This window comes from Nycticebus coucang, chromosome 22, assembly GCF_027406575.1.
Source record: "Nycticebus coucang isolate mNycCou1 chromosome 22, mNycCou1.pri, whole genome shotgun sequence".
Taxonomy (NCBI): domain Eukaryota; kingdom Metazoa; phylum Chordata; class Mammalia; order Primates; family Lorisidae; genus Nycticebus; species Nycticebus coucang.
The window spans coordinates 23,175,317-23,199,787 of record NC_069801.1 but is presented as its reverse complement, the minus strand read 5'-3'; the positions used below and the strand labels follow the sequence as shown (position 1 = coordinate 23,199,787).

At 48.5% G+C, this 24,471-nt stretch overlaps 1 protein-coding gene across 7 annotated transcripts in view; it reads right to left on the bottom strand.

The window, feature by feature from the left end:
• The window catches only part of PTPRU (protein tyrosine phosphatase receptor type U), an 86,953-nt gene that overhangs the window by 12,643 nt on the left and 49,839 nt on the right, over positions 1-24,471 (bottom strand). Inside the window, exons 15-24 of one of the 7 annotated variants that reach the window (XM_053576589.1) lie at positions 23,454-23,483; positions 19,800-19,957; positions 8,890-9,080; positions 8,053-8,128; positions 7,320-7,396; positions 5,621-5,638; positions 1,796-1,832; positions 1,130-1,227; positions 924-1,040; positions 28-182 (exon numbers count right to left, since the gene is read on the bottom strand). In XM_053576589.1, the coding sequence (XP_053432564.1) occupies positions 28-182; positions 924-1,040; positions 1,130-1,227; positions 1,796-1,832; positions 5,621-5,638; positions 7,320-7,396; positions 8,053-8,128; positions 8,890-9,080; positions 19,800-19,957; positions 23,454-23,483 (957 nt within the window). The remainder of the gene's footprint in view (positions 1-27; positions 183-923; positions 1,041-1,129; positions 1,228-1,795; positions 1,833-5,620; positions 5,639-7,319; positions 7,397-8,052; positions 8,129-8,889; positions 9,081-19,799; positions 19,958-23,453; positions 23,484-24,471) is intronic. The other 6 variants (XM_053576590.1, XM_053576591.1, XM_053576592.1 and 3 more) reach the window with 6 other exon arrangements.

The following is a 24,471-nucleotide window of genomic DNA, read 5'->3' as shown; positions in this document are numbered from 1 at the left end:
TCTCCTTGAGAACCCCAGTGCTCCCACCTGCAGTGGATGACAATGGGCCCGGCGTCAGGTGGAGTGGAGGCCTTCACACGCCGGATAAAAGCCAGCAGCCCTGTGGCATGGTAGGGGACGCCATGCTCTGGCCACGCTGTGAAGTGGAACTGGCGGACCTCGTGCCGGGCAGAGTAGCCTCTCTGCAGAGAACACAGTAATAACAATAAGAGCAACTGGCAATGGGCAGTGTCTGTCAGACACGTGCTGTGCACCAAGCACTGTGATGAACTCCTCATCACATGATCTCAATTAATGCCAATAATACTATATTGATGAGGTATTAATGTGCCATTGTACAACTGAGAAAACTAAGGCTCAAGGAAGAGAAGCCATTTTGCAGGGTTAGACAAACAGACAACATACAGGACTTAGTCTGCCTGATACTATTAAACACCCACTTTGGCCACCAGCTTGTTGTGTAAACAGAGATCATTTTGACTCCCTGGGTCTGGTTTAAAGGGGAAAACCCCTCTTTCCTCCAAGGATTTTACAGAGCAGATCAAATGGGATCATGGACAGGGCTCAGCGGCCAGTCACTAATGATGTGGCCTGTTATACATGACAACCACTGGGAGCCTCACTTTCTTTATCTGTAAAATGGGCTGACAGTAGACACCTAATCCACAGCACCTTCCTGGATTGAAATAACACAGGTAACAAGCTCAGTGCAGAGTGGGAGCCAACACCTGGCAGTTACTGTCATCGTTTCCACTGTCTCAACTTCCTCTCGGAGTCACCAGCAGAGACAGTCACCTTCCTGACCTTCCACAGTGCTCCCAGCACAGTGACCGGGTAGCTTCTTCGCTGGGGCTGGCAGTGGTACCCTCCTTGCCCCTCCTGCTCCTGTCTACCTCTCAGGCACCCTCTGCGGGGAGACTCACCCGCTCCAGGGCAAAGGTGCGCACGACATATTCAGCTAGAGTCTCCGTCTTCACCAGCGTGATCTTGATGTCCCCATACATGTCTGAGTCCTCTGGCCAGTACCGGGAGCATTTCACCTGCAGTTCCCACGAGGCAGGATTCAGTGGGCTCTTCATTACCCCTTTGGCCCTCCATGCCCCCCAGCCCACCCCGCAGCCCCGCTTACCCTGCCCACCTCAACCAGCTTGGTGATCATGACGATGCTGGAACAGTGCTCCTGCCACACCATGCGCCAGAAGTCATAGACCATCTCAGGCTTCGGCCCTGGGGATGCAGAGTATGCCTGCCCCTGAGGCAAAGTTTCCACCCAGGGCCAGCACACCCACTGTCCAGCACCACCACTCCACACAAACCTCTCAACAGCCCACTCATGCCTGCAGGGCCCTGGGTGGGCCATCAGGAGAGGGCCTGGCTGCACGCCCCCGGCACCCTGAATAGGACCCAGAGCTGGAGGGCCAGACCCTCAATCCACAGCACAAGTCCCTAGGAGGGACGGATGGATGGACAGTCAGGGAAAAGAGGCACAAACCCAGGCAGCCACCAGACTGCAGGATACAACCCACACCCATGAGGACTGAGCCTGGCTAGTCCTTGCGCACATGCCACCTTGAAAACAGACAGAACAAGGAGCTATCAAAGGACTGAACACTAACACAAAGGGGGGACCGAGGCCAAGGGCCAAGCCAGCGAGCAGGAAGCAGACAAGCACACAGAGAGACAGGCAGGCAGATGGGAGGCAGGCAGGAGCCAGGCAGAGCAGTGGGAAGGCAGAAAGGCAGGCAGAGGGGACGCCAGCACATCGCTGGGCACACGCAGCAGAGATGCCAGGTACCTTGGGTGGCTATGAAGTGGTTTGACCTGTGGTAACCCTGGAACAAGAGAAGAGAGTATGGTTAGACCCCAGGGAGCAGCCCCTCACTCCCCAGACTTCCTTTGCTCTCTTCTCCCAGAAGCAGCACCCCCCACACCTCCAGGGACTTATCCCACCCTCATCCCCATGGCCTCCCCACCAGGGTGACCTTGTTCTCCCATCTCCAAGGAAGGAAGAATGCAGCTAGACACTAGTGTCTTAGGTTTAATCCCACCTTTTCTGTAAGGCCCTAGGGAGGAGAGGACTCCTTCACGGGCCAGAGGGTCTCCCCACCCATAAAGTGGGGAGAGTTATCTGCTTACAACCAGGCTACTGTTGGGGGAAAAAGTCTAGGATAACCCTGCCCTAGGATGACCCCCAACATGGGGTAACCAGAGCTTGTCAACTATCACAGTCATCCTCAGGGCAACCAGAGTGGACAGCACCCCCTCCCCACCACTTCGGCCACTCAGCTTGGGAGGCCTAGATAAAGGCTTCAGGTTGGAAGTGTATGAGCACAAGGGTCACTCGTGGCCCTTAGATAATAATCTTTAATGTCAATAATAACGATGGTAAATTTTTGAGACCCTGTTATGATCACATACTGTACTAAGCACTTTACCTGCACCATTTCCCACCAAGCAGGCCAAGAGCTCCTTTATCCTCCATCCCCTGGGACCTCGGGCTGAGGAGAGGATCCAGCCCCACCTGTGCTCCACCCCAGGGCCACAGCCACCCTTGAGGTCCTGCCACAGGCCTCATCTTTCTGGGCGCAAGAGCCCACCAGATACCCAGGGCATCACTATGGGCAACATGGAAATGGGAACTGCAGGAAACCATCGCTGTTGGCCCTCTGAATCAAGTTCACAACATAGCTCCCCAGCAACTGCTAGGGTTCAAATTCCAGCTCTGCCTTTTGTCAGCTGGGTGCACTTTAGGCAAAAATCCATTCACTTTTTTACGCCTCCATTTTCACATCTATAAAACAGCATAAATGTTGAACTACGTATTTCCCTCCTAGGGCTGTTGTGAGGATTAAATAAAATAAACGTTTGGCACTGTGTCAAGCACAAAGTCTGCACTTAATCAGTAGTAGCCACTATTATTATTGCTACTACTATTTTAAAGCTTAAAGAATATCCGTGAAGATAAAAATGGATCAAGTGGATACAAGTGGATGTCAAGAACTGCTGGGGAGGAAGGCGATTGACTGTAGGGTTAGAAAACACTCTTGGAGTCAAACAGACCTCGGTCTCTGTTGCAGCTCTGCCAAGGAGTAGCTGTGTGACTCGGAGTGCTAACAGGATGCTTCTCAGCCTTCAGTGTACACATGAATCTCCTGGGGATCTTGTTAAAAGGCAGATTCAGATTCAGAAGGTCTAGGGTAGGGCCTGGGATGGTGCATTTCCAAACAGCTCCCAGGTGGTGCCCACACTGCTAGACCTCAAAACATACTGAGAAGCCACCACTCTCCAGCTCCGTTGGCCTCCACTCTCCTTGGCAGTAAGAAGATAACAGCAAGGGACACACACGGAGATTCTGATTCTGTCGTATGCCTACCTACTGTTCCCATGAATACCAGCAAAGCATAGTCAAAACTACTGATAATAATGAAGAACCTCCCAGAGACTCTCAGCCCTCACCACTGGGAACCTCTCTAGGTCTGGCCTAACTCCTTCCTGTAGTCATATCTGCTTCAAGTCCTCAACAGAGCCGCTAAGCAGCTGGGTCTGAGGAGGAGGAGCCAAGGGTGGATGGGAGGCCCATTAAAGGTGCAGCCAGGCTCCCCTCCCATCACCAGCGCTAGTCAAGCTGGAAACAGGCTGCCCCACCTAAAACCAGTTTGCCTAAAAAGGCCACATGAGATCAGGGGCCTTGCCTGCTTCCCTCAGCTCTGCCCTGAGTGCCAAGCACAGTGCCAGTGCTCAAACTAGAGGAATAGAACTCAATTAAAACCAATCTATTTGCCAAGGACCAGTTGGTCCAAAATTCAACTCTATTACAAACATTTCTATTCCGTTCTAGTGTCCTATTCTTCTGTTGTTTGGAGGTATTTTTTTGGAGAAAGTGTCATACAATGGGCACACGACTGTCACACAATCCTACCTGAAACAAATTTTTTGAGTGAATAACCTTCAATATCTGCATATTAACTTTTTAAAAATATGTGTCTGTTTATTACTGCACAACTATATTACGTAAAGGACAGAAAGAGAAAGTTTAAATGACCAGATTTTAAAGGAAGGCCAGTAGATCGCCTTGCATTAACAACAGCCTGGAGAGCACTGGCCCTCACTCTCCAGGAGGCATGGGCAGGTCCCAGGTGCTCACAGAGCCCTCACTGGGTCCTGACTGGGTAGAGCAGGGGACTGTCACCTGCACTACAGGCAAGACTCCAGGGCATCCTGGTGCACCCACAGAGGGTGAGAACCACAGTCCAGTGTAAGGGTTGAAGGCTAAGGCTGGGTTTGTGACCCAGTTCTGTCAGTTAAAAGCTGTGTGGCCCTAAGCAAGTCACTTAACTTTTCCAAGCCTCAATTTTTTTCACCTGTCAAATGCAGGTCAGTACGGTCCCTAACATACAGAGTGTGGTAAAGATAAAATGATGTGTCTTAAGTGCCTGGCACACAGCAGGGGCTCAGTCAGTGGCACTCCTATTAACTGGCATTTGACCAAGTATTAAGCCAAGTCTTCCCAGGGTAATTCTTAAGAGTCTGACAACAACGAACCAAACGGGTTGGACTTGAGAGCAAGTGGGTTGTTGTGAAAATTGAGCTATTAAGAAGTGCAATGACCTGTATCCATCGCTTTCTTATGGGCCACAAAGGCCAAGCATATCCACAGCATTTTGGGAGCCTAATATTCCCTTTAAATGTGAGAAATTAACAAACCAACTGTGAAGGCACTCTCAAATAAGGGGTACATCTGGGCTAACCAGTCATTCCAGGAGACCTGACTGTGGGGACCTTTCACTTTATATCCTAAGCATCTCCATGTTGTCTGAAAATCTGATAATGCACAGTATTTGAGCAATCATAAAAAAGCAAGAAATATATTTTGTAAAGGAAAGAGGAGATAAAATAAGAAAAGGCACATACATAATAGCAAATAATCCCCTCAGTCATTAAATACTATGGAAATACTATAAATGTATTAAAAACCAAATTAGAAGAACACTTGATGTATTAAGGTATTTTTTTTTTAATTCTTAAAAGGCCAAAAGATGGCACAATTTTTAAAAACAGAATACCCAAACTGCTCCCCCCAAAACAATTTGAATTAGAGCTAAATTGAGGGCAAAGTGGTTGGGGATGAGTTTCAAGAAAACTAATCATGAAAGGATTTGAACATTAGGAAACCTGGTCTTAGTGGGGACTGACCCAGGGCTGTCCAAAGACCTTGACCCCTAAACAACAGAGACAGGGCCACCAGGGGCAGCCTCCTTCTCTCTACCTGTCCCAAGGTCCTGCAGGTCCTCTTAGTGAGGACTCATTGGGAATGGTGGGGCTAAGGGGTGACAGACAGTAGGGGCTGATGGCAAGCACTCCAACACTGCTGCCTGGTCTCAAGGTAGTGGTGGATGGGAGGGAAATGCTTACAATAGGGACACTGTCAAATCTTCAGTCCTGGGGGACCCCTGGCCGGGCTGCTGAAATGGACGGTTGGTGCTGGGCACACAAGTAGAGGGGAAGGAGGACAGAGACAGAAAGAGACAGACAGCCAGAGACTGTGAGAGAGTCTGAGATACAGCCAGTCAGACAGACAGGAGGAAGAGGAGGAGAAGGAGGAGGGGAGAGAGATACTTACTTCACGGTTTATCCGAATCTTAATGATTCCAGTGAGGGAACAGTACAAAGCAAAAGAGACAGATATTAGGCCAGAGGCAGATGGATGTGGACGGAGCACAGGAGTGGCCAGAATGGGCGATGTGAGCGGGCAGGCAGAGCAGAGACGGCAGGCCAGGCCAGGCCAGTCTGGGCCAGAGGGGGGTGGGTGGCATGTCCCTGCTGGGGCCCAAGAGAAGCCGACTGGGACCTTGACTAGACGGAGGAGAGGCCCTCTGTCATCAAAGCTGCCCAAGTCTGTGAGCCCAGGCCCAGCCCTAACCCCAGCCGAGGGACAGGACGGGTGGGGGAGAAGGTAAGGGATTCTGGAGGACACAGGGCAGCACATCTGGCCCCAGGAGGAGGATAAGAAGAGGGAGAGACCACCTCCCAGTCCCTGACCACCTCTGCTCCCAGACCTGCACCTGCATCCTCCTGGCACCTCGAGCCTGTGTAACGCTTCTCCCTTCTCCTTCCCTCTCCTCTCCATGCCAGCCCTGGCTCTGCCACTAACTTGCTGTATGACACTGAGAATGTACCTCCTCTTTTCTGGCCTGTGCTTCCCCAGCCAATCTGAAATTATTCATTCGCATACATGTTTATCTTTCTCCCTGACTAGTATAGTGTTCAAGGAAAGCAGGGGCCATGCCTGTCTTGTTCACATCTGTATCACATCCTGGTGCCCAGCACAATGCCTGGCACATAGAAAGTGCTCAAAATATATTTCGTAAATGATCAGATGGGTCCTCTCCCAAACTGGGTCTGCTGCAGGGATAGGGGGAATCTGACCAGGGTCCCTGGGCCCTGACCTGTCTCGCCCCTCATCCTCCATCTGGAGTAATCTCATCACCTCTTCTTGAGATCCAAACATAGGCCTCGTGCTGTCTGCCCTGTCTTTGGGCCCTCCTTCCAATCCACCCAGGTCCAGCTGCTGCAGTGGGTGTGGAAATAGACTAATGGTTAGCAGCAAAGGCTTTGGAGACACACAGATAGGCTGAGGTTTGAACCTTTTTTTAACTATTCACTAGCTGTGTGACCTAGGACAAGTAGCTTTACCTCTCTGAGCCCCAGTTGCCTCACCTATAAAGTGAGGTCATGATGCTGACTACCTTGAAGAGTGGTTGTAGGGATTATATAAAATGAGATATTAGGTATAAAATGCTTGGCACACAGTACATTCTCAATAAATGTGCACTATTATTCTGAAAGCACCCTTCTGAACATAATCAAAACACTATCACAACTCCCTGGTGTCCCCAGAAAATAAGCCCCAACTCCTGAGCCTGCCATTGAAGGCCCTCGCAACCCAGTTCCTGTCTACTTCTTCAGCCTCACAGTGAATTGGGAGAATCCCGCCCTTCAAGCCTCTTGGCCCCTCACATGAGGGGATACCTCCTCATCCGTAGGTCTAGCTGTCTGTGTCTTCCCTTTGTTCTGTTTCACTGAAGCCCCCCATCTCTCAAGAAAACTCCAGGCTACAGGAAGCCTTCCTAAAGGCTGCCACCCACTCTGTCCTCCCCCTCCTCTGAGCTCCCTGGCACCAAATGCAAGAGGTAGAGGCACTCAGAACTCAGCCCCATCTGAACCCCCATTTATCCCCTGACAAGTTTCCATCCTGTTTGGACAGTGAGCCTGGAGTGGACAGGGCCAGATCTGCAGAAATGACAGGGCAAGGCACTCACGTCTATATAGTTGGCATTAATGTAGTCGGCATTGGGGTCTCCCAGCATCGGGTGGAGTTTCACTCGGTGCCGATCATCTGTAAACACAGAGCAGGCGGACAGGGGCTGAACTGGGCAGCCCAGAGTGGGGGCAGGTGGGGAGGTCTTCCTGGAGGCCAGGGGTGGAACACAGGCAGGACAGCCAGGAAGCCTAGAGGCTCAGGATGGACCAGTAGGCTCTGGACACTGCAGGAGGCAGGACAGGCCAGGGGTTAGAGTCGGAAATCAAGGAAGGCCAAGAGCATATGCTGCTCAGGCAATTTTTGTTTAAGAGATGGGGGTCTCACCCTGTCACCCAGGCTGGAATGCAGTGGCATGATCACAGCACACTGCAGACTCAAACTCATAGCCTCAAGCAATGCTCCTGCCTCAGTCTCCCAAACAGCTGGGATGTACCCGGCATCAGGCAATTAGCTGTGTGACTTTGAGCAGGAGTCTTACCCTCCTTATCTGTGAAGTGGGGATTATAATAGTACCTACTTCACAAGGTAACTGTGAGAGGAATAAGTGAGATAATGGGTGTAACACTCAGCACGGTGTTCGGCGTATGGTGGGCCCTCAGTAAATGGTGCCCAACACTTCCACAACCTCTGAGGCTTCCCCAGAGCTCACTCTGGCTGTGCTCCCCTTTCCTGATTCCTCCCTACCCCACCTATTGTCTGCCCTAGACCATGGGCCCTTCCCCAGAACTCACAGGCAGGCATCGGCTCCTGCCGGCTGCCCTTGAGCTTGTCTTTCTTCTTTGTGGCATCCCAGCCTTCAAAAAAGCTCTGCCAGAAGGGAAAGTGGTGGTCAATGGGATAGGGGATGCCATTCACAAGATCCCTTCCCCTCAATGGGGATGATGTGGGCAGGGTGGAGGTGGGGCCTCAATAAAGACCAGGTTCAAGGCTGAACTTGAGGCCTCAGATAAAGTCACTGTGTGTCCCTTTATCAGCAAGGGACCAGGTTCAAGACCAAGAGTGTTGGGGAAGGGAAACAAGAAAAGAAAACAAAGAGGGTCAGAGTTCAGAGGCATTTTGGAATAAGGGACTGCTTAGAATAGGTCAAGTCCAGGTCTGAGCTGCAAAAGGTAAAAAGGTGTGGGTCAGATTCAGATTTGGATATAGGTAGTATCAGAGTGCAGATGGGAGTAGGACAGAATCTCAGTCAGGATTGAAAGAGAGCTTAGGGTGAGAGTCAGGGTCAATGTCAGACTAGGTTTAGGTGGAGATCAATGTTGGCGTCAGGCTCAGATCAGGGACAGAATAAAGATTAGGATCCAGATAGAGACTGGATTTCAAATCAGATTTCAATCAGGGTTAAATAGTCAGATTTCAAATCAGGGTTAACATGACAGTAAGAAACCAGGTCAGTCTGAATCAGGATGGGGGTCAAGGTCAAGGTACAGAGAGAAGGCCAGGTTGTGGCAGGGACTGTCAAACCAGGGATCCAACAGGGGCTGGGGTAAGGGCTGCCAGGGTCAGTGCACAGTGAAGAGGAGCCACACCCGGCCTGCCAGGGTCCTGCTGGCCTGGGGCCCTGCGTGCACCTCATACTCCTGCTTGAAGCCGTAGCCCTCGGCCGTCTTCATCTGGTTGATGTGCTGCAGGAGGTCGGCCACACGCACTGCGGGGTGCAGCTGCCCAGTGTGGTACGGGGATCCCTTCCGGCCACACGGCCGCCGCGGAGAGCCTCCCAGGAGGCTGCTGGCCTCAGTGACTCCACCACTGCGCTGGTCTCCTGCAGTCAGACAAAGACAAAGATGGTCCTGACACACATGCCCCAGCCTGGAGAGCCCCAGACTGGACTCAGAGGAAGCGGGAGAGCAGCCAAGGGGGAGGATGCTGGGATGTTTGCTGGAGCCAAATGGCCTAACTGGGCCCACCCTGTGTGACCCCCCTCCCTTTGCATCTGGGGGCCAGACTGGCAGTCAAGTCAGGTGACCCTTGAGGGCCCATGGCCCTGCCACACTGGTGAGTCTTCACCCTGCTGCCGGAAGAGGGTAGCATGCAGCAGAGCCCATGACAGCCCCCTCTCTCCCCCTCTTCCAGGGAACAATCTGGAACATTGGCAACTCTCAGCAATTACCCCCATTCAAAGACAAGCAAATCCAGAATTTAGCAGCTGCTGCTCCCCCCCCACCCCCCTCCACACACACACACACACACACACACACACACACACTGCAGATTAACTGGAGAGGCACCTGAATGGGAGCATTTCTCCTGTGCCAGCATTTCCATTGTCAGCCTATGCAGGGTCTTCCGCCAATGGGGATAGGTTGGAGATTCACAGAGCCCTAGGCACGGTTAGGAAAACTTCCCCCTCCCCAGCTGTTTGGTCAGCATTCCCAAGGACATCCCACTCTTGTCCCAGAAATTAGGTCCTGGAGTTAGGGAAACAGTCACACTCACCTTGGGACACTCACTCCCACTCACTAAATAGTCATGCGTGGATTAAAGACTGGGATGGAAGACTTCTGAGAAACACGTTGTTAGGTAAGCCCATGGTTGTGGGAACATTACAAAGCGTTCTCACACAAACCTAGATGGGTCACTTCCTATGAATCTAGGTTGTGTGGTCTAGCCTCATGCTTCTAGGCCACACGCCTGTACAACACGTGACTGTACTGAATACTGTAGTCAACTGTAACACAGTGGAGAATATTTGTGTATCTAAACATAACCAGACAAGGTACAGTAAAAAAACAGTATAAAAGATTAAAAAAAAAAAAATAGTACACCTGTTTAGGGAACTTACTGTGAATGGAGCTTGCAGGACTGGAAGTTGCTCGGGGTGAGTCAGTGAGTGAGTGGTGAGTGAATGTGAGGGCCTGGGCCATCACTGTCCGCTACCGTAGACTTTATAAACACTGTACACTCACTAAATCTATTAAAAAACATTTTTTCTTTCTTCAATAATAAATTAACCTTAGCTTATTATAACTTGTTTACTTTATAAACATTTTTTTTTAACATTTTGACTCTTATAATGACACTTAGCTAAAAACACATGCATTATACAGCTGTACAAAATATTTTCTTTCTATCCTTATTCTATATGCCAGGGGTCCTCAAACTGCGGCCCACGGGCCACATGAGGCGGTGCGATTGTATTTGTTCCCGTTGTGTTTTTTTGCTTCAAAATAAGATCTGTGCAGCGTACATAGGAATTTGTTCATAGTTTTTTTTTTTTTACTTTTTAAACTTTTATTGAAAACTAAAACACAAGCACACACGTTAGCCTGGGCCTACACTGGGTCAAGATCTTCAATATCCCTATCTTCCACCCCCAGATGTTGCCCCACTAGAAGTCCCTCAGGGACAGTAACACACATAGAGCCTTCTCCAATTCCTGCTAAAGGACCTGCCTCAGGGTGTTTTACAGTTAACTTTTTTTTTTTTTTTGCAAATAGTAGTACACTTTTCAATAATGATAAAAAGTATAGAGTAGTAAATAAACAAACCAGCAACAGTGATTATCATGATCAAGTATTGTGTACCATGCATAATTGTATGTGTTAAAGTGTTGTATATAACTAGAAGCCCAGTAGGTTTGTTTAACCAGCCTCACCACAAACATGTGAGTAATGCCTTGTACTAACTACACCATTACGACAATTATAGCAATAGGAATTTTTCTTCTTTTTTGAGACAAAGTCTCACTTGGTCACCCTTGTTAGAGTGCTGTGGCATCTTAGTTCACAGCAACCTCAAACTCTTGGGCTCAAGTGATTCTCTTGCCTCAGCCTCCCACGAAGCTGGGACTACAGGCACCTGCCAAGCGCCCGGCTATTTTTTAGAGACGGGGTCTTGCTCTTGCTCAGGTTGGTCTCAAACATGAGCTCAGGCAATCCACCCGCCTTGGCTGAGATTATAGGCATGAGCCACAGCACCCTTGGCAGTAGGAATTTTTCAGCTCCATTATAATCTTAGGGGTCCATCATATACACAGTCCATCATATACACAGTCCATCATTGACCAAAAGGTTGTTACATGGTGTGTGACTATACTTAACTCCCTCCTCCTGTCCTGGCGGAGGCTGCAAAAGAGGCTTATTCAAGTCCAGCCCTCTGCATTCTCATGGCCATTCTCTGCCCAGGTCTGAGCTGGGGGGCTGGCGGCGGGGGGCTCTCAGTAGGGCCTGGATGCCTGTCCCCTCCCTTCACTGTGCCTTCACACATGCTGTTCCCTCTGCCTTCCCCTTCCCCCCTCCTGCTCTTTATGCCTGGTGAATTCATACTCATCCTTAAGGTCTCAGCCAAAATTACCCTCCATGGGGAAGCCTGGCCTGTAATTCCTACTCCCTGACTAACCAGCAGAATGAACACAGGACAGCTAGGATAGAACATATGATGAGTTCAACTTCCCCAAATTCCATTCAAATCAGAGAGACTGCCCCTTTATGCTTGGGTTCCACCATCCTGTGCCATGGTTTGAAAATGACCTCTATGAAGTTCTGCTCTCAGGAATAACAGTCCTGAGCTCCCTGTAGTTCAGTGTCTGAAAGCAGTTGTCATTTTTTTTTTTTTTTTAATGGAGACAGAGTCTCACTTTGTCACCCTTAGTAGAGTGCCATAGCTTCATAGTTCGTAGTAACCTCATAGTTCTTGGGCTCAAGCGATCCTCTTGCCTCAGCTTCCCAAGTAGCTGGTACTATAGGTGCCCGCCACAATGCCCAATCAGTTTTTTTTTAGAGATGGGGTCTCACTCTGGCTCAGGCTGATCTCAAACTCCTGAACTCAAGCAATCCACCCAACTAGGCCTCCCAGAGAGCTAGGATTATAGGAGTGAGCTGCTGCACCCAGCCATGAAAGTAGGTGTTTCATATATTTCATCTAAATGTCTTGTTGTTTACAGCTGGGGGGCAGGTACCAGTCATGCCATCGTGCCAGATGCCCAAATCCTTAATTTTACAGATGGGGAAACTGAAGTCCAAAGAGAGGAGACTGGCCTAATGGAATGGTTGCCAAAATGTGTTCTAGAAAATGCTGGGTATCCAAGAAGATGAAGTGAAATTCTCTTAAAAAGAAGAGAAAGAAGATGAGGGGGAAGTCTATGTTTTAAAGGAGTCTGAAATTCTGGTTTAAAAAAATAAATAGGTGTCTTTCCCATAAGATCTCTTGGGGCTTTCAATATGCTGTGCGCATTTTAATTCTCCAAGAGAAGAGTGGAAATAGCAAAGTTTCACAAGCATCTTTCACCAGGGAGAGCTTTTTTTTGTTTGTTTTATGTTCGCTCAGGGGAACACGACCTACGACCTAATGTGGAGACTGAGAAAGAAGCCCTGGAGTCAGCCACAGATCAAATCCCAGCTCTGCATGTGCCCTTGGGGATGCTACTTACCCTCTCCAAACTTCTGTTTTCACATGTCAGATGAAAGTAAAAATTGCTCCTATCCAATATCATGGTGTGGATATTAAATATGATAATGTGCATAAAGCACCCAGAACCTGCAGACGGCAGCTGTCGACATCATTCGTCACTTCCAGGAAAGAGAAGAACACCCTAAGTCCCAGAAAGCCAGGGCAGCTGGCTGACAAGAGTATTGGTCCTACTGTACAATCCTGGGTTTAGGACAGTGATTTTCAACCAGTGTGCTGCGGCACACTGGTGTGCCATGTGAGGATCGTAGGTGTGCCATGAAAATTTTTAAAGATCATTCATTAAATTATTTTTGAAAGAAGTTCAAAGCACAGTAAATAGATTCTTTTTTTTTTCTTTTTACTCCTTTTTGGTATCAACACAATTTAAATGTACTGCAGAAGTTTAACTATAGGTTCAAGTGTACCAGGAGACAAAAAAGGTTGAACAACATTGGTCAAGGACCTGAAAGGCAGCTTCAAAGACAATTCCAAGGATCACGCACAACACACATCAAGACAAGTACAAAGCTTCCCAGAAGGATTTCTACTGGTTTGGAGAACTCAAAGAATCAGTAAGACAGAAGGGCCCCGGCACTCTTTGTGGAAATTGGAGCAACAGCTCCACAGAGAGCTGCCCAGGTGGGCAAAGGGGCAAATGAGGGTGGTGGGGAATCAAACGTTCATCCCAGAGATCCTGTGGGGCTGACAGCCCTGACACTGCCCCACGAATAGGTGTGCAGTCAGCTCACAATGACTGAGGACAAGCAAAAATTCCCACCTGATTGAGATCTTGGTGGCAAACCAGAGTCCAACCTGGGCATCGTACAGCTAAGCCCAGGAACAACACAGGATACTCTATAAATAAGACCCCTGGAAAAGGATAAGATGACATATGATGAAGTTCCCAAGAGGATCCTCCAGTTCCTGGGCCCAGAGAAGACAGGGCCCTACTCTCCTTGCCCCTGTAGGTTTGAGACATGCTTCCTATCCCTGCCCCTGTACCCAAGAACAAGCTTGCCTACAGGCAGCAGCTCCCAGGAGGGAGGGAGGAAGAAGGGTGAGAATCTCCATCCAGGGCTTCTCCCAGGTTCTTCTCAGCTCCATCATGGCTGTGGGACATCTTCCGCCAGCAACCACTGAACAGCTGATGTTTCATGGGGAGGGCTGAGGCCCAAAGAAAAGAACACTGACTGGGTTTGGAGTCAGACAAACCTGAATTTGAATTCTGATTCAAGTTCCTTGACACTTCTAGGTCTTAGTTTCCTTATCTGGAAATATGAAGTAAGAATCCTCCCCTCCCTCAGGGATGGGCACTTTCCCCAATTCCTACCACCCTTAGATGAAGACAGGCCCCCAGTTATACAATCTGGTAGCATCCTGTATTTTTCCTTCACTGTTTGCAATTAGCAAATAACTTCACTAAAGAAACACAGCCTATAATAACAGTAACTACATGTAACATACTGAGTTCTCTCAGACACCAGGCGTGATTACTGAATTCCTAGATCTATCCCTAGGACACAGGCACAATTGTCTCTAGGACAAATAAGGAACCTGAGACCCAGAAGGGTTTAGTTACTTGCTTATGAAATGGCCGCACTAGGGTTCAGACCTGGGCTCGACTCTACCTCACTCTGGGAACCTGCTATCCACCTGCTTTTCTCTGTTTCGTCGCCCCTGATAAAGGGGCATTTGTGGGATGGAAGAACCTGGCATTTATTTGACAAAACATTTGGCCAGAGCCCACTAGCACCCACAGGGGTCAACAGCTCCTGATGGACAGGGCCCAGAAGGACTGACAGGCAGCAGCCCAGAGACAATGGGGACTCATGCCAACACCTTGGGAACATCCCAGCTGGCTTCTTCACACCAGCCTGCCACTATTTATCCATAGAGATAAGTCCCTGATTTAAAATTTACATATGAAAGATGCATCCAAATCAACATGGCTTTTCTTTTGTTGCTCCAGGCTAAAGTGCTGTGATCCACTTGCCTCAGCCTCCTGAGTAGCTGGGACTAAAGGTGTGCACCACCATGCCCAGCTAGTTTTTCTATTTTCAGTAGAGGCTGGTTTCAAACTCCTCAGGTGAAGCAATCCACCTGCCCCAGCCTCCAAGAGTACTAGGATTACAGGCATGAGCCTCCGCGCCTGGCCTGAATACGGCTTTCCATTTTAAACCACAAGAATCTGGCCTTCACTATTTGGAAAAGAAAAGGAGGAAATGAAAGCGAGATCAGTGAACGGAGGGCAGAGAAAGAGCAGGTGCTCAGACTCAGCCCAAGCCTCCTGGACACACCTTGGGCTTCCAGCCATCACACCACCTCCCATGCCCAATACCCCTGCCTCCCCACCTCTCAAAGGCCTGACCACACCTGCCAAGGGTATGTCTCCCCAAAACTCTGACAGCCCTGACTGTCCCTACCATCCATGTGGCAATGAGCCTGGTCCTGACTTTCCTGGGTCAGTCTCTCTAGTCAGTGAGTTCCCTGGGAGCTCAGCCCATGTGTCTGCCTCTATCTCTCCGCAGGACTCAGCAGTAAAGGTAGGACCCCACTCTGCCTCACACACCAGAGGCCTTGGTCCCATGAGACCTCTCTCCATTTTCCTAACTGCCATGCACTGCCACACACTGCTCCTCATCCATGCAGGCTCAAAGCCTACCCATGCCTCAAGGCACAACACGATGAGGCAGAAACAGCAGTTTACAAAGCAGAAAGACTTGTGGGTAAATCCCGGCTCTGCCACTTTCTGGCTATTTGACCTGGACAAGTGACTTCCTCCCTCTGAGCTTGTTTCCTCACTTGCAAGATGCCAGGTTGATAACAGCTAACAAATAGGGTGCAGTGGTATAAAATGGTGACATTTGAATGAGGCAGATCACAAAGAGAACACACTTCCTAAGTCCACATCAATGAATATGAAAACTTAAATGAAATGAACAAATTCCTAGATAGACATAATTTGCCCAAAGTGACTTAAAAAGGAAAAATAACAGAATGCCTGAAGAGCCATTTACTCCATTAAATAAGTTGAATTAGTAGTTTAAAATCCTTCCATAAAGAAAATGACTGAAAAAAATTGTTTCACAGGTAAATTCTATCAATCTTTCAAAGAGTAATCTAATATAATCTTCCCTGATAAGGGAAAAAGAGAGAAGAGGTCTGAATGCATTTTAGAAGATTAATAGAATCTTGAGGTCAAAAACTTGAGATAGTACAAAATAGAAAAAGTACAGGTCAATATCACTCAAGAAGACAGCTTTAAAATCCTGAACAATAAGTATACTAACTCCAGTAATACATAAAAATATATAATACATCATGATCAAGTTGAATTTATTCCAGAAATTTAAGGATAATTTTCATATTAAGAAAATCTAGGCCAGGTGCAATGGCTCACTCCTGTAATCACAGCACTCTCGGAGGCCAACGCGGATGGATTGCCTGAGCTCAGTTCAAGATCAGCCTAAGCAAGAGTGAGACCCCAACTCTATTAAAAATAGAGAAACTAGCCTGACATTGTGGTGGGCACCTGTACCAGCTACTCGGAAGCTGAGGCAAGAGGACTGCTTGAGTCTAAGAGTTTGAGGTTGCTGTGAGCTAGGCTGATGCCCCAGCACTCTGTCCAGGGTGACAAGAGTGAGACTCTGTCTCTAAAGAAAAAAAGAAAAGAAAATCTAGAAATGTCACTCATCTCATTAACAAAAGAAAAATATATAATCATCACAACTGCAGAAAAAAACATTTGGTAAGGTTTTTTGGTTTGTTTCTTGTTTGAGACAGAGTCTCACTTTGTTGCCCTCAGTAGAGTGCCGTTGCGTCACAGCTCAAAGCAACCTCAAACTCTCGGGCTTAAGCAATTCTCTTGCCTCAGCCTCCCACGTAGCTGGGACTACAAGTGCCTGCCCCAACAAAACTTCTTAGCAGTCTAAAACCTAAAGGGAACTTTGTTAACCTGATAAAATATTTCTATCAAAAACCCACAGCAAACTTCCTTCTGTGTTTAAATGTTAGAAGCATTTCTTATGAGGTCAGGAAAGCGAGACAAGGATTCCTGTTATAGTCATCTATTCAACAGTCCTGGACATCCCAACCAGTGCTATGCAGAAAAACATGGGGAAAAAGGATAAGAAATGGAAAAGAAGAAGCAACTCTTGGTATTTGGAGATCCTCTGACTCTACTCAGAAAGTCTGAAAGATTCTATACACAAATTAGAATTAATAAAGAAGTTTATCAAGAAGTATGACTATAAGATCAATATACACCAAAAATCAATTGCATTTCTCTCTACTAAAATGAGAAATGTTAATATTTGATAAGTGTGCCATTTACAACTAATAAAAGACATAGAAGATTTTATGAAGAAAATTACTGAAAGACACTTAAGACCTAAATAAATGGAATACCATATATTATGTTCATGGGTGGAAAGACAATTTATATTATAAGATGTCAGTTCTCCTTAAATTGATCTATAGACTCACTACAAATCTATCCAACAGAGTATTTCAAGATACTTAAAAAGATGATTCTAAAATCTGTAAGAGGGCTGGGCACGGTGGCTCAAACCTATAATCCTAACACTCAGGGAGGCCAAGGTAGGTGGATTGTTTGAGCTCAGAAGTTTGAGACCAGCCTGAGCAAGAGTGAGACCCCATCTCTAAAAATAGCTGGGTAGGCTATGGTTGTGTTGGGCACGTGGAGTCCCAGCTACTCGGGAGGCTGAGGCAAGAGGATCACTTGAGCCCAAGAGTTTGAGGTTACTGTGAGCTCTGATGCCAAGGCACTCTACCCAGAGTGACATGAGTGACATGAGAAATAAATAAAAAATAAACAAATAAATAACATGTGTAAGAAAGGTAATTTTTAAAAAATAGGCAAGACCTCCTTGATGAAGAACAAAGTTGGGAGTGCTTAACGCTTCAAACTTAGATGGCTATAGTAACCGAACAGCGTGGTACTAGGGCCTGGCACAGAAATCGCCAAATTGAATGATGAAAGAGAACAGAGATCCATAAAAACAATCCACGAACATGTGGAAATGGGATATCTGACGACGGTGGCCCTGCAAATCGGTAGTGAAAGCATGAACTATAACAAACGATGCTGGGACAGTTGGTTATTCCTGTGGAAAAAATAAAATCTTTCATTCATACCACACACACAAATTGATTCCAGGCAGATAAAGTTTTAAATAGGAAATATAAAGTGTCAAAAGTTTTAGAATAAAAGTCCAACTACTTTATGACCTTGTGTAGGGAAGGAATTCTTCAAGAAAACACAAAAAGCAGAAATCACAAAGGAAAAGACGGATGAATTTACGTGAAAATCAAAATCTTCTGTTCGTCCAAAGATCCTATAAACAACCCGGGAAAATGAGCCACAAATGGGGAGAAGATAGTTGCAATTCATAAGGGACAAATGATTATTATCCTAAATATGTAAAGAACTCCTAAAAACCACTAAGAAAGGAACAGAAAACCCAATAGAAAATTAGGTGAAAGACTTGAACAGGCATTTTGTGGAACAAGAGACCTGAATGGCCAATAATGACTTGAAAATACCTTCCACCTCATTAGTAATCAGAGAAATGCAAATTAACACTATGGAGAATTACCATTTTATACAAACTAGTCTGGCAGCACTGAACAAGGCTGGCAAATTTTGATCTTGCTATAATAGAGCAACAGAAAGTCTGACACACGGCTGCTACAAGTGAAAACAGGAAAAGCCACTATGGAAAGCAACTTGGCACTGTCTTATTAAGTTGCATATACACATTCTCCACAATCCAGCAAGTCTGTTTCTAGAACCTCACATGTAGGTGCATCCAGAGATCCACGTAAGAATATTCACAGCAGCCTCATTTGTGATAACAAGAAAACTAGAAACCAGTTGAATGTCCATGGATGGGAGAATGGAGAAGTAAGTTGGGATGCAGTTGTATGATAGAAAACTACACAGCAGAGAAAATAAAAAACTATAGCAAAACCTCCACATGGGTAAATATTAGAAACATGACGTCGGGTTGAACAGTAGCATGTGGTTTCATTTTTTTTTTTTTCTTTTTGCAGTTTTTGGCCAGGGCCGGGTTTGAATCTGCCACCTCCAGTATATGGGGCTGGCGCCCTACTCACTGAGCCACAGGCATCGCCCTGAATGTGGTTTCATTTTTATACAGCTTGAAAATGACCAAAACTATATGATGCATTATTGGGGGATATGCGCACATGTCGTAAATCTCCCCCCAAAAGACACAAAAATTATAAACACAAATTTCGGAGGAATATTTACATCTAAGAGGAGGGCAAGGATTTAGATAGGGAGAAGGACCGAGAGAATGTTCTAATTCACCAGTTCAGTTCACCCATGCTTGTTATATTATTATGACTTCATGACTTTTATAAATGTTACATATTTTCCTTTATGCAAATCAACAGTAAATAGACTGAAAAGATACGGGATGAATCAATTTATGGCACACTCCTGGCACATAAAAGGTGGTTCACTATATTCTGTGAATCCAGGCATAGGGCTAAATGATTTGCACACATTAGCTCATATAGACTTTTGCATCAGCCCTACCATAAGATTGGTGGGAATCTTTATTCCCATTCTGTATATGAGAAAATAGACATCCAAAGAAGTTAAATGACTTTCCCCCAAGTCATGTAACTAAGAAGGGGATCTGAGAGTCAAGCCTAGGTCTGTTGTGACTCTTTATCGGTCCCTCTGAGCCATTGTGCTCCTGCCTTTTATACAGCAGGTGCTCAATTAATGGTGAGGCTGCTGTGATCCCTCTGTTTACACAGCAGCACCCTGCACTTCCTCCTTGATGGCCACCACATAGATCTTGCATTCCTCTCTGCTAGCAGAATTCCTCCCAAGCTCCTCCAGTACACTAGACAAGACACCCCTGTGCCTTCTCTGCCTGTCCTGTGCCGGGGCTGCACCCAGCAGGAGCACAGATGCCCACTCATTAGGGGTGCTACAGAACTTATTTGTTTGAGGGCCCCAGAGAATCTTAATCCTGTTGGCCCAGATGGGGAGCCCCAGAGCCATGAGGAAGGGGCAAGAGGGCCGGGCACTCACCTCGGGAGCTGTAGCCGTGGGTGTCCATGAAGGACAGGCCCAGCCGTTCATCCTCCTGCAGGGTGCTCTGGTCCGTGAAGCTCCGGTCCACGGCGCTCATCATGTGGGTCTTCTCCTGGCGGTAATTGACGGTGGCCTTGGTCATGTTCACTGGCTTCCTGCAGAGAGGCATTGATGGGAGACTGGGCACTGCATGGGGCTGGACGGTACCCAGAGGTGGATGGGGAGGCCCGGCAGTCAGGGGCCTTGAGGCCAGGAGCAGGCAGCTGTCTAGATGCCTCTCTGGATACTGAGGGGGCTCTGCCTCCATCTTTTACTCAGCAACTAAGAGAACTGCTGCTCCCCACCCCAAAGAGGGTCTAGCCCTGGGGGCCTTTGCGGAGCACAAAGGATAGAGCAGCAGTGACCTCAGGCTGGGGTCCCACTTCCAACTCTCACTGGCCCCTAGGGCTCAGGAAATGGGAAGGAAAGTCACTCTGGGCCTAATGTGGTGTCACAGCAGATAGTCACCACCACTGTACCCCAAACTAGGAAGGCGCTGGCCCAGCCCCAGCATGTCCTCAGCTCCATCCTCCGCTCCCCCTGGCCTCTCCTGAGACCTGCCCTCAGGACCCTTTTTCTCCTGTAGCAGGGAGGGACTACAGTCTTCTTTTGTGGCTGAGAGTCAGGCTAGTGCTCAGCTAGTACTCAGGACTGTCCTCCAGCCACAGAATCGACACCAACATCAGCTTCTTCTTACTCCCAGAGCCCCTTGGGATGGTCCCACCATGGACCACCACACACCTATAGAGAGACTCCCCTCGGGGTCCAATGCCTGCCACTGCCCACCAGTTCGTCCTGCTGCTGAAAGCTGCAGGAGAAAAAGTGAGAAGCCCCCTCCCTCCAGGCCCAGCTTCACAGATGAAGGCAGTTTGTGGTTCCAGAGGATCTTTAAGGAAAGTGGGAGGGAGAAAAGGAGGTGGGAAAGCAGGGCACAGCTCCATGATTAAGGCCAGAAACAGCAAAAAGGGAAACGACTTGGGACCCCTGTTGAGAACTGCCCGAGAGGCCCAATCACAGGGAAGGCTCCTGAGGAAAGAGCTGTTCACCTGCCTGGCCTTACAGCATGCAGGATTTGGGGCAGACCTGAGAAAGGACTTCCAAGTTATAAGGGCTCAGGGACAGTAACCATCATAGGGATGAGGAAGCCAATGAAAGGGTCTTCCCAGACAAGGAAACTCCAGTCAGAATATCCTGGAATCGAGAGCTGCCTGGGGCAGGGGAAGGACAAAGTGACCTCTGGATGCCCCTCCTGCCAGGATAGTTGTGTGTGTACACAGTGGTCACTGCTGCTGTGCATGGAGGTGGCACAGCCTCCCCATCCTCCTACTCCCAGGCCTGCCAGACTCTAGGCTTTGCCCTCACTACAGCCCGGGGCCCAGCCAAAGACCCTTTGGGGGCAAGTGAGGAGAAGCCTCTGTGGCTGTGACCGTGACCACCTTGAGAGGGAAGAGACTTAAGAGGACACAGTGAGAAGGGAGCAGAGATAGAGTAAAGGAATAGTAACAAGGAGAGAGGGGAAAGGGACAGAAGGGGAGAGAGGGATAGGCCAGACACAGCAGACCACAGGGAGGAGAGTCAGGGCCAGGACAGATGGCAGCTGGCCAGACTAGCTAAACATAGAGCCCAAAGACGACCCCCCAGCGAGTGGATACTGGCCAGAGAGCAGTCCCCAGTGGAGTGCCACAAGGCTCTGTTCCAACCCAGGACTCCGGCCTACTTGGAAGAAGAACCACAAAAACGAAACAACCAGATCCACAGAGGACAGGCCCGGGAGGGACACCTGACACTCTGCTGGCGTCCAGCTGATCTCAGACACTTTGGAAAGTTCCCCATATAGTTTAACACAGACACTTTGGAAAGTTCCCCATATAGTTTAACTATATGAATTTAACGCAGACACTTTGGAAAGTTCCCCATATAGTTTCAAAAATTAACCACAGGCTGAGTGCAGTATGTGATGCTTGTAATCATAACATTTTGGGAAGTTGAGGCAGGAGGATCCTTGAGGCCAAGAATTTGAAACCAGCCGGGGCAATGTAGCAACACTCCATGTCCGCAAAAAATGTTGAAAAGTAAAAAATTAGCTGGGCGTGGTTGCACATGCCTGTAGTCCCAGTCACTTGGGAGACTGAAGCAGAAGGATCACTTGAACCCAGGAGTTCAAGATATGCGTGAGCTGTGATAATGCCACTGCACTCTAACCTGGGTGACAGAGTGAAATCCTGTCTCAAGAAAGAAAGAATAAAAAAAGGAAAAACTGGCAGGGGGGAAAGGAAGGGGAAAGAAGGGAAGGGAAGAGAAGGGAAAGGAAGAGAGAAAAAGAAGAAAAGGAAGAAAACAAAGAAATAAAACACACAAAAATTAAAAGCACAAGCAGCCAGGAGGGAGAAAGAAACACCTTGTCAGCAATTCTTAAACACTGCAAGTTGATGAGTATTTAGTTGCATGAAAAGCTCATGTTGGGAAACAAAAGTGTGAGTGGCAGGCCCAGGGTGGGAGGTGGGGGGGTGAGAGACCCACTGTCCTCCTGCTGGCCAGGTGCCATCTGGGCCCACTCTGCAAAGGAGGGGAAAACAAGCACAGGTGTGGGAGGAATGTTCTAGAAAGCCTATAGAGCAGAAGACAGAAGACAGAGAAGCAGTGGCAGGCCATGGAGTCAGTCACCGTCTGGGTTATAAACCCACCTCTGATACACTTTACAATCTCTGGCAAGCCCCTCAATCGCCCTGAGCCTCAGTTTCCCCATAAGGAAAGTGGGAGTGATGATATCCTGCTCCTCAGGGCTGTTATGAGGATTCTTTGTCAAGAACTGAGCACGGGGCTTGGCCCAAGAAAGAGCCCAGAAGACTTCGGGCTGTCAGGCTAGAGAAGAGACTCATGAGGACCCGAGCTGTGGACAGGGCTGCTTGTGTGAGAGCCTGGCTCCGTGCACTCAGACGCACATGTGCACACAGGCATGGACTCATGTGAGCACAATCCTGGACGCAGATTTGGTCTGAAGTCAGGCCGTCCTTCTGACCACCAGGAATAATACAAGGACGTAAGGGGCTGCCCCCAGTGGTGGAGAGGACACTGAGGCTCAGGAAGGTGACATGGCCTGCCCAGAGAGGCTTTTTGCTAAAAACTTTTCCCATGACCGAACATCTGTAACTGTAACTCTGTAACTGTAACCAAGATAAAATAGTATAAAAGAGTTTTGCAAGAACAACTGGGGGTGGGGAGGGTCATTAGTGCTTTTACAGCTTGAGGCGGCTGAGTTTCCAGCCTATAATTAAATATTCCTTCCTCTGTAGTCTTGGTACAAGAGTCTATTGGTTTCAATTCACCATTTCCTGCAACAGTCCTGGAGGCTCAGGGAGGTGACATGGCCTGCCTTGGGAAGCAGAGCAAAGCCAGGTCTACCTGTGACTCTGATATAGAACCAGCACTCGTGACCATGACTTGGGGAGGCAGGTGCATAGCGGAGAGACAGAGCAGAGGAGGGGAAACTGGAGGCCACGCTGCCCATGGAGAACATGGCTGACACTACGCCAGGCTGGGGTGCACGAGCCCAAGCCCAGCCAGAGTGGGCGGGTAGAGGTCCCACCTGGGAGGGATCAGGGAGCTACTTACGGGTAGTAGGAGTAGGCATAGTGGTCTCTCCTGGCAGCGTGCAAAGAGAACAGCACAGTGTGTCTGGGGTCCTTCCAGGGCTGGGCTGAGGGCAGTGCCCAGCCTGCAGGGTGGGGCCGGAGAGTCCCCAAATGCTGGGGAGAGGGCTAGCCAGGAACTAGATGGGTCAGAAGGGCCTTCCTGGTCCCAAGGGCTGGCCAACCTCAGATTTCGAAGACCAGCACCAAAGGCCCTCCAGAATCTTCCCTGAGCCTGCTGCTTGAGTAAGGAGGAGGTGGGGAAAGGGCCTGGGGGTACACAGAGCTTTCACACAGTCCAACTCACAGGCATACATAGAAAGAAGCACACACATGCACACTCACACATAAACAGGTGCACATATAGATACAAATACCTATACACAGAGAAATATGCACTGATACACACTCACAAATGCACACATACACACGTGCAGACACACTCATCCACACGTTCACACTGACATGCACTCACACAGACATATTCACAAACACACACACACACACACACACACAGACATCCCCACATACACTCAAAGGTAACTGCTCTCATTTCTGCAGACAACCTCCACCTCAGTCCCTGCAGGCCCCTCTGCCTAGAGATAGCATTTTTTGCATACACCTCCACCCAGGAGAGAGCATGTAGCTGGGGATAGGGAGAGGGCACAGTGGAAAAGACCCCAGCTGGATGCCTGGACAAACCAGGTCATTCCCCTCACAGGGCACTTGAAGCATAAGCTTAGGTCAAGAGCAACTATGTTACCACAAAGCCCACAGTACAGAGCAGGTCTGATTCCCATTTCACAGATGGGAAAGATGAGTCACAGGGAGTCATGTACTACCCTCAGACTCTCTGGGGGTCAGTGGCAGAGTCCAGAGCTGGTGTGAGGCCTTGGATGCTTGTCCCAGGACCCTGGCTCTGGAACCTCCTCTGTGCGCCAACCTGAGGCCCCATCCTGGCAAATTCCAAGGTGCTTCATTCCTCTAACCCCACATCACTC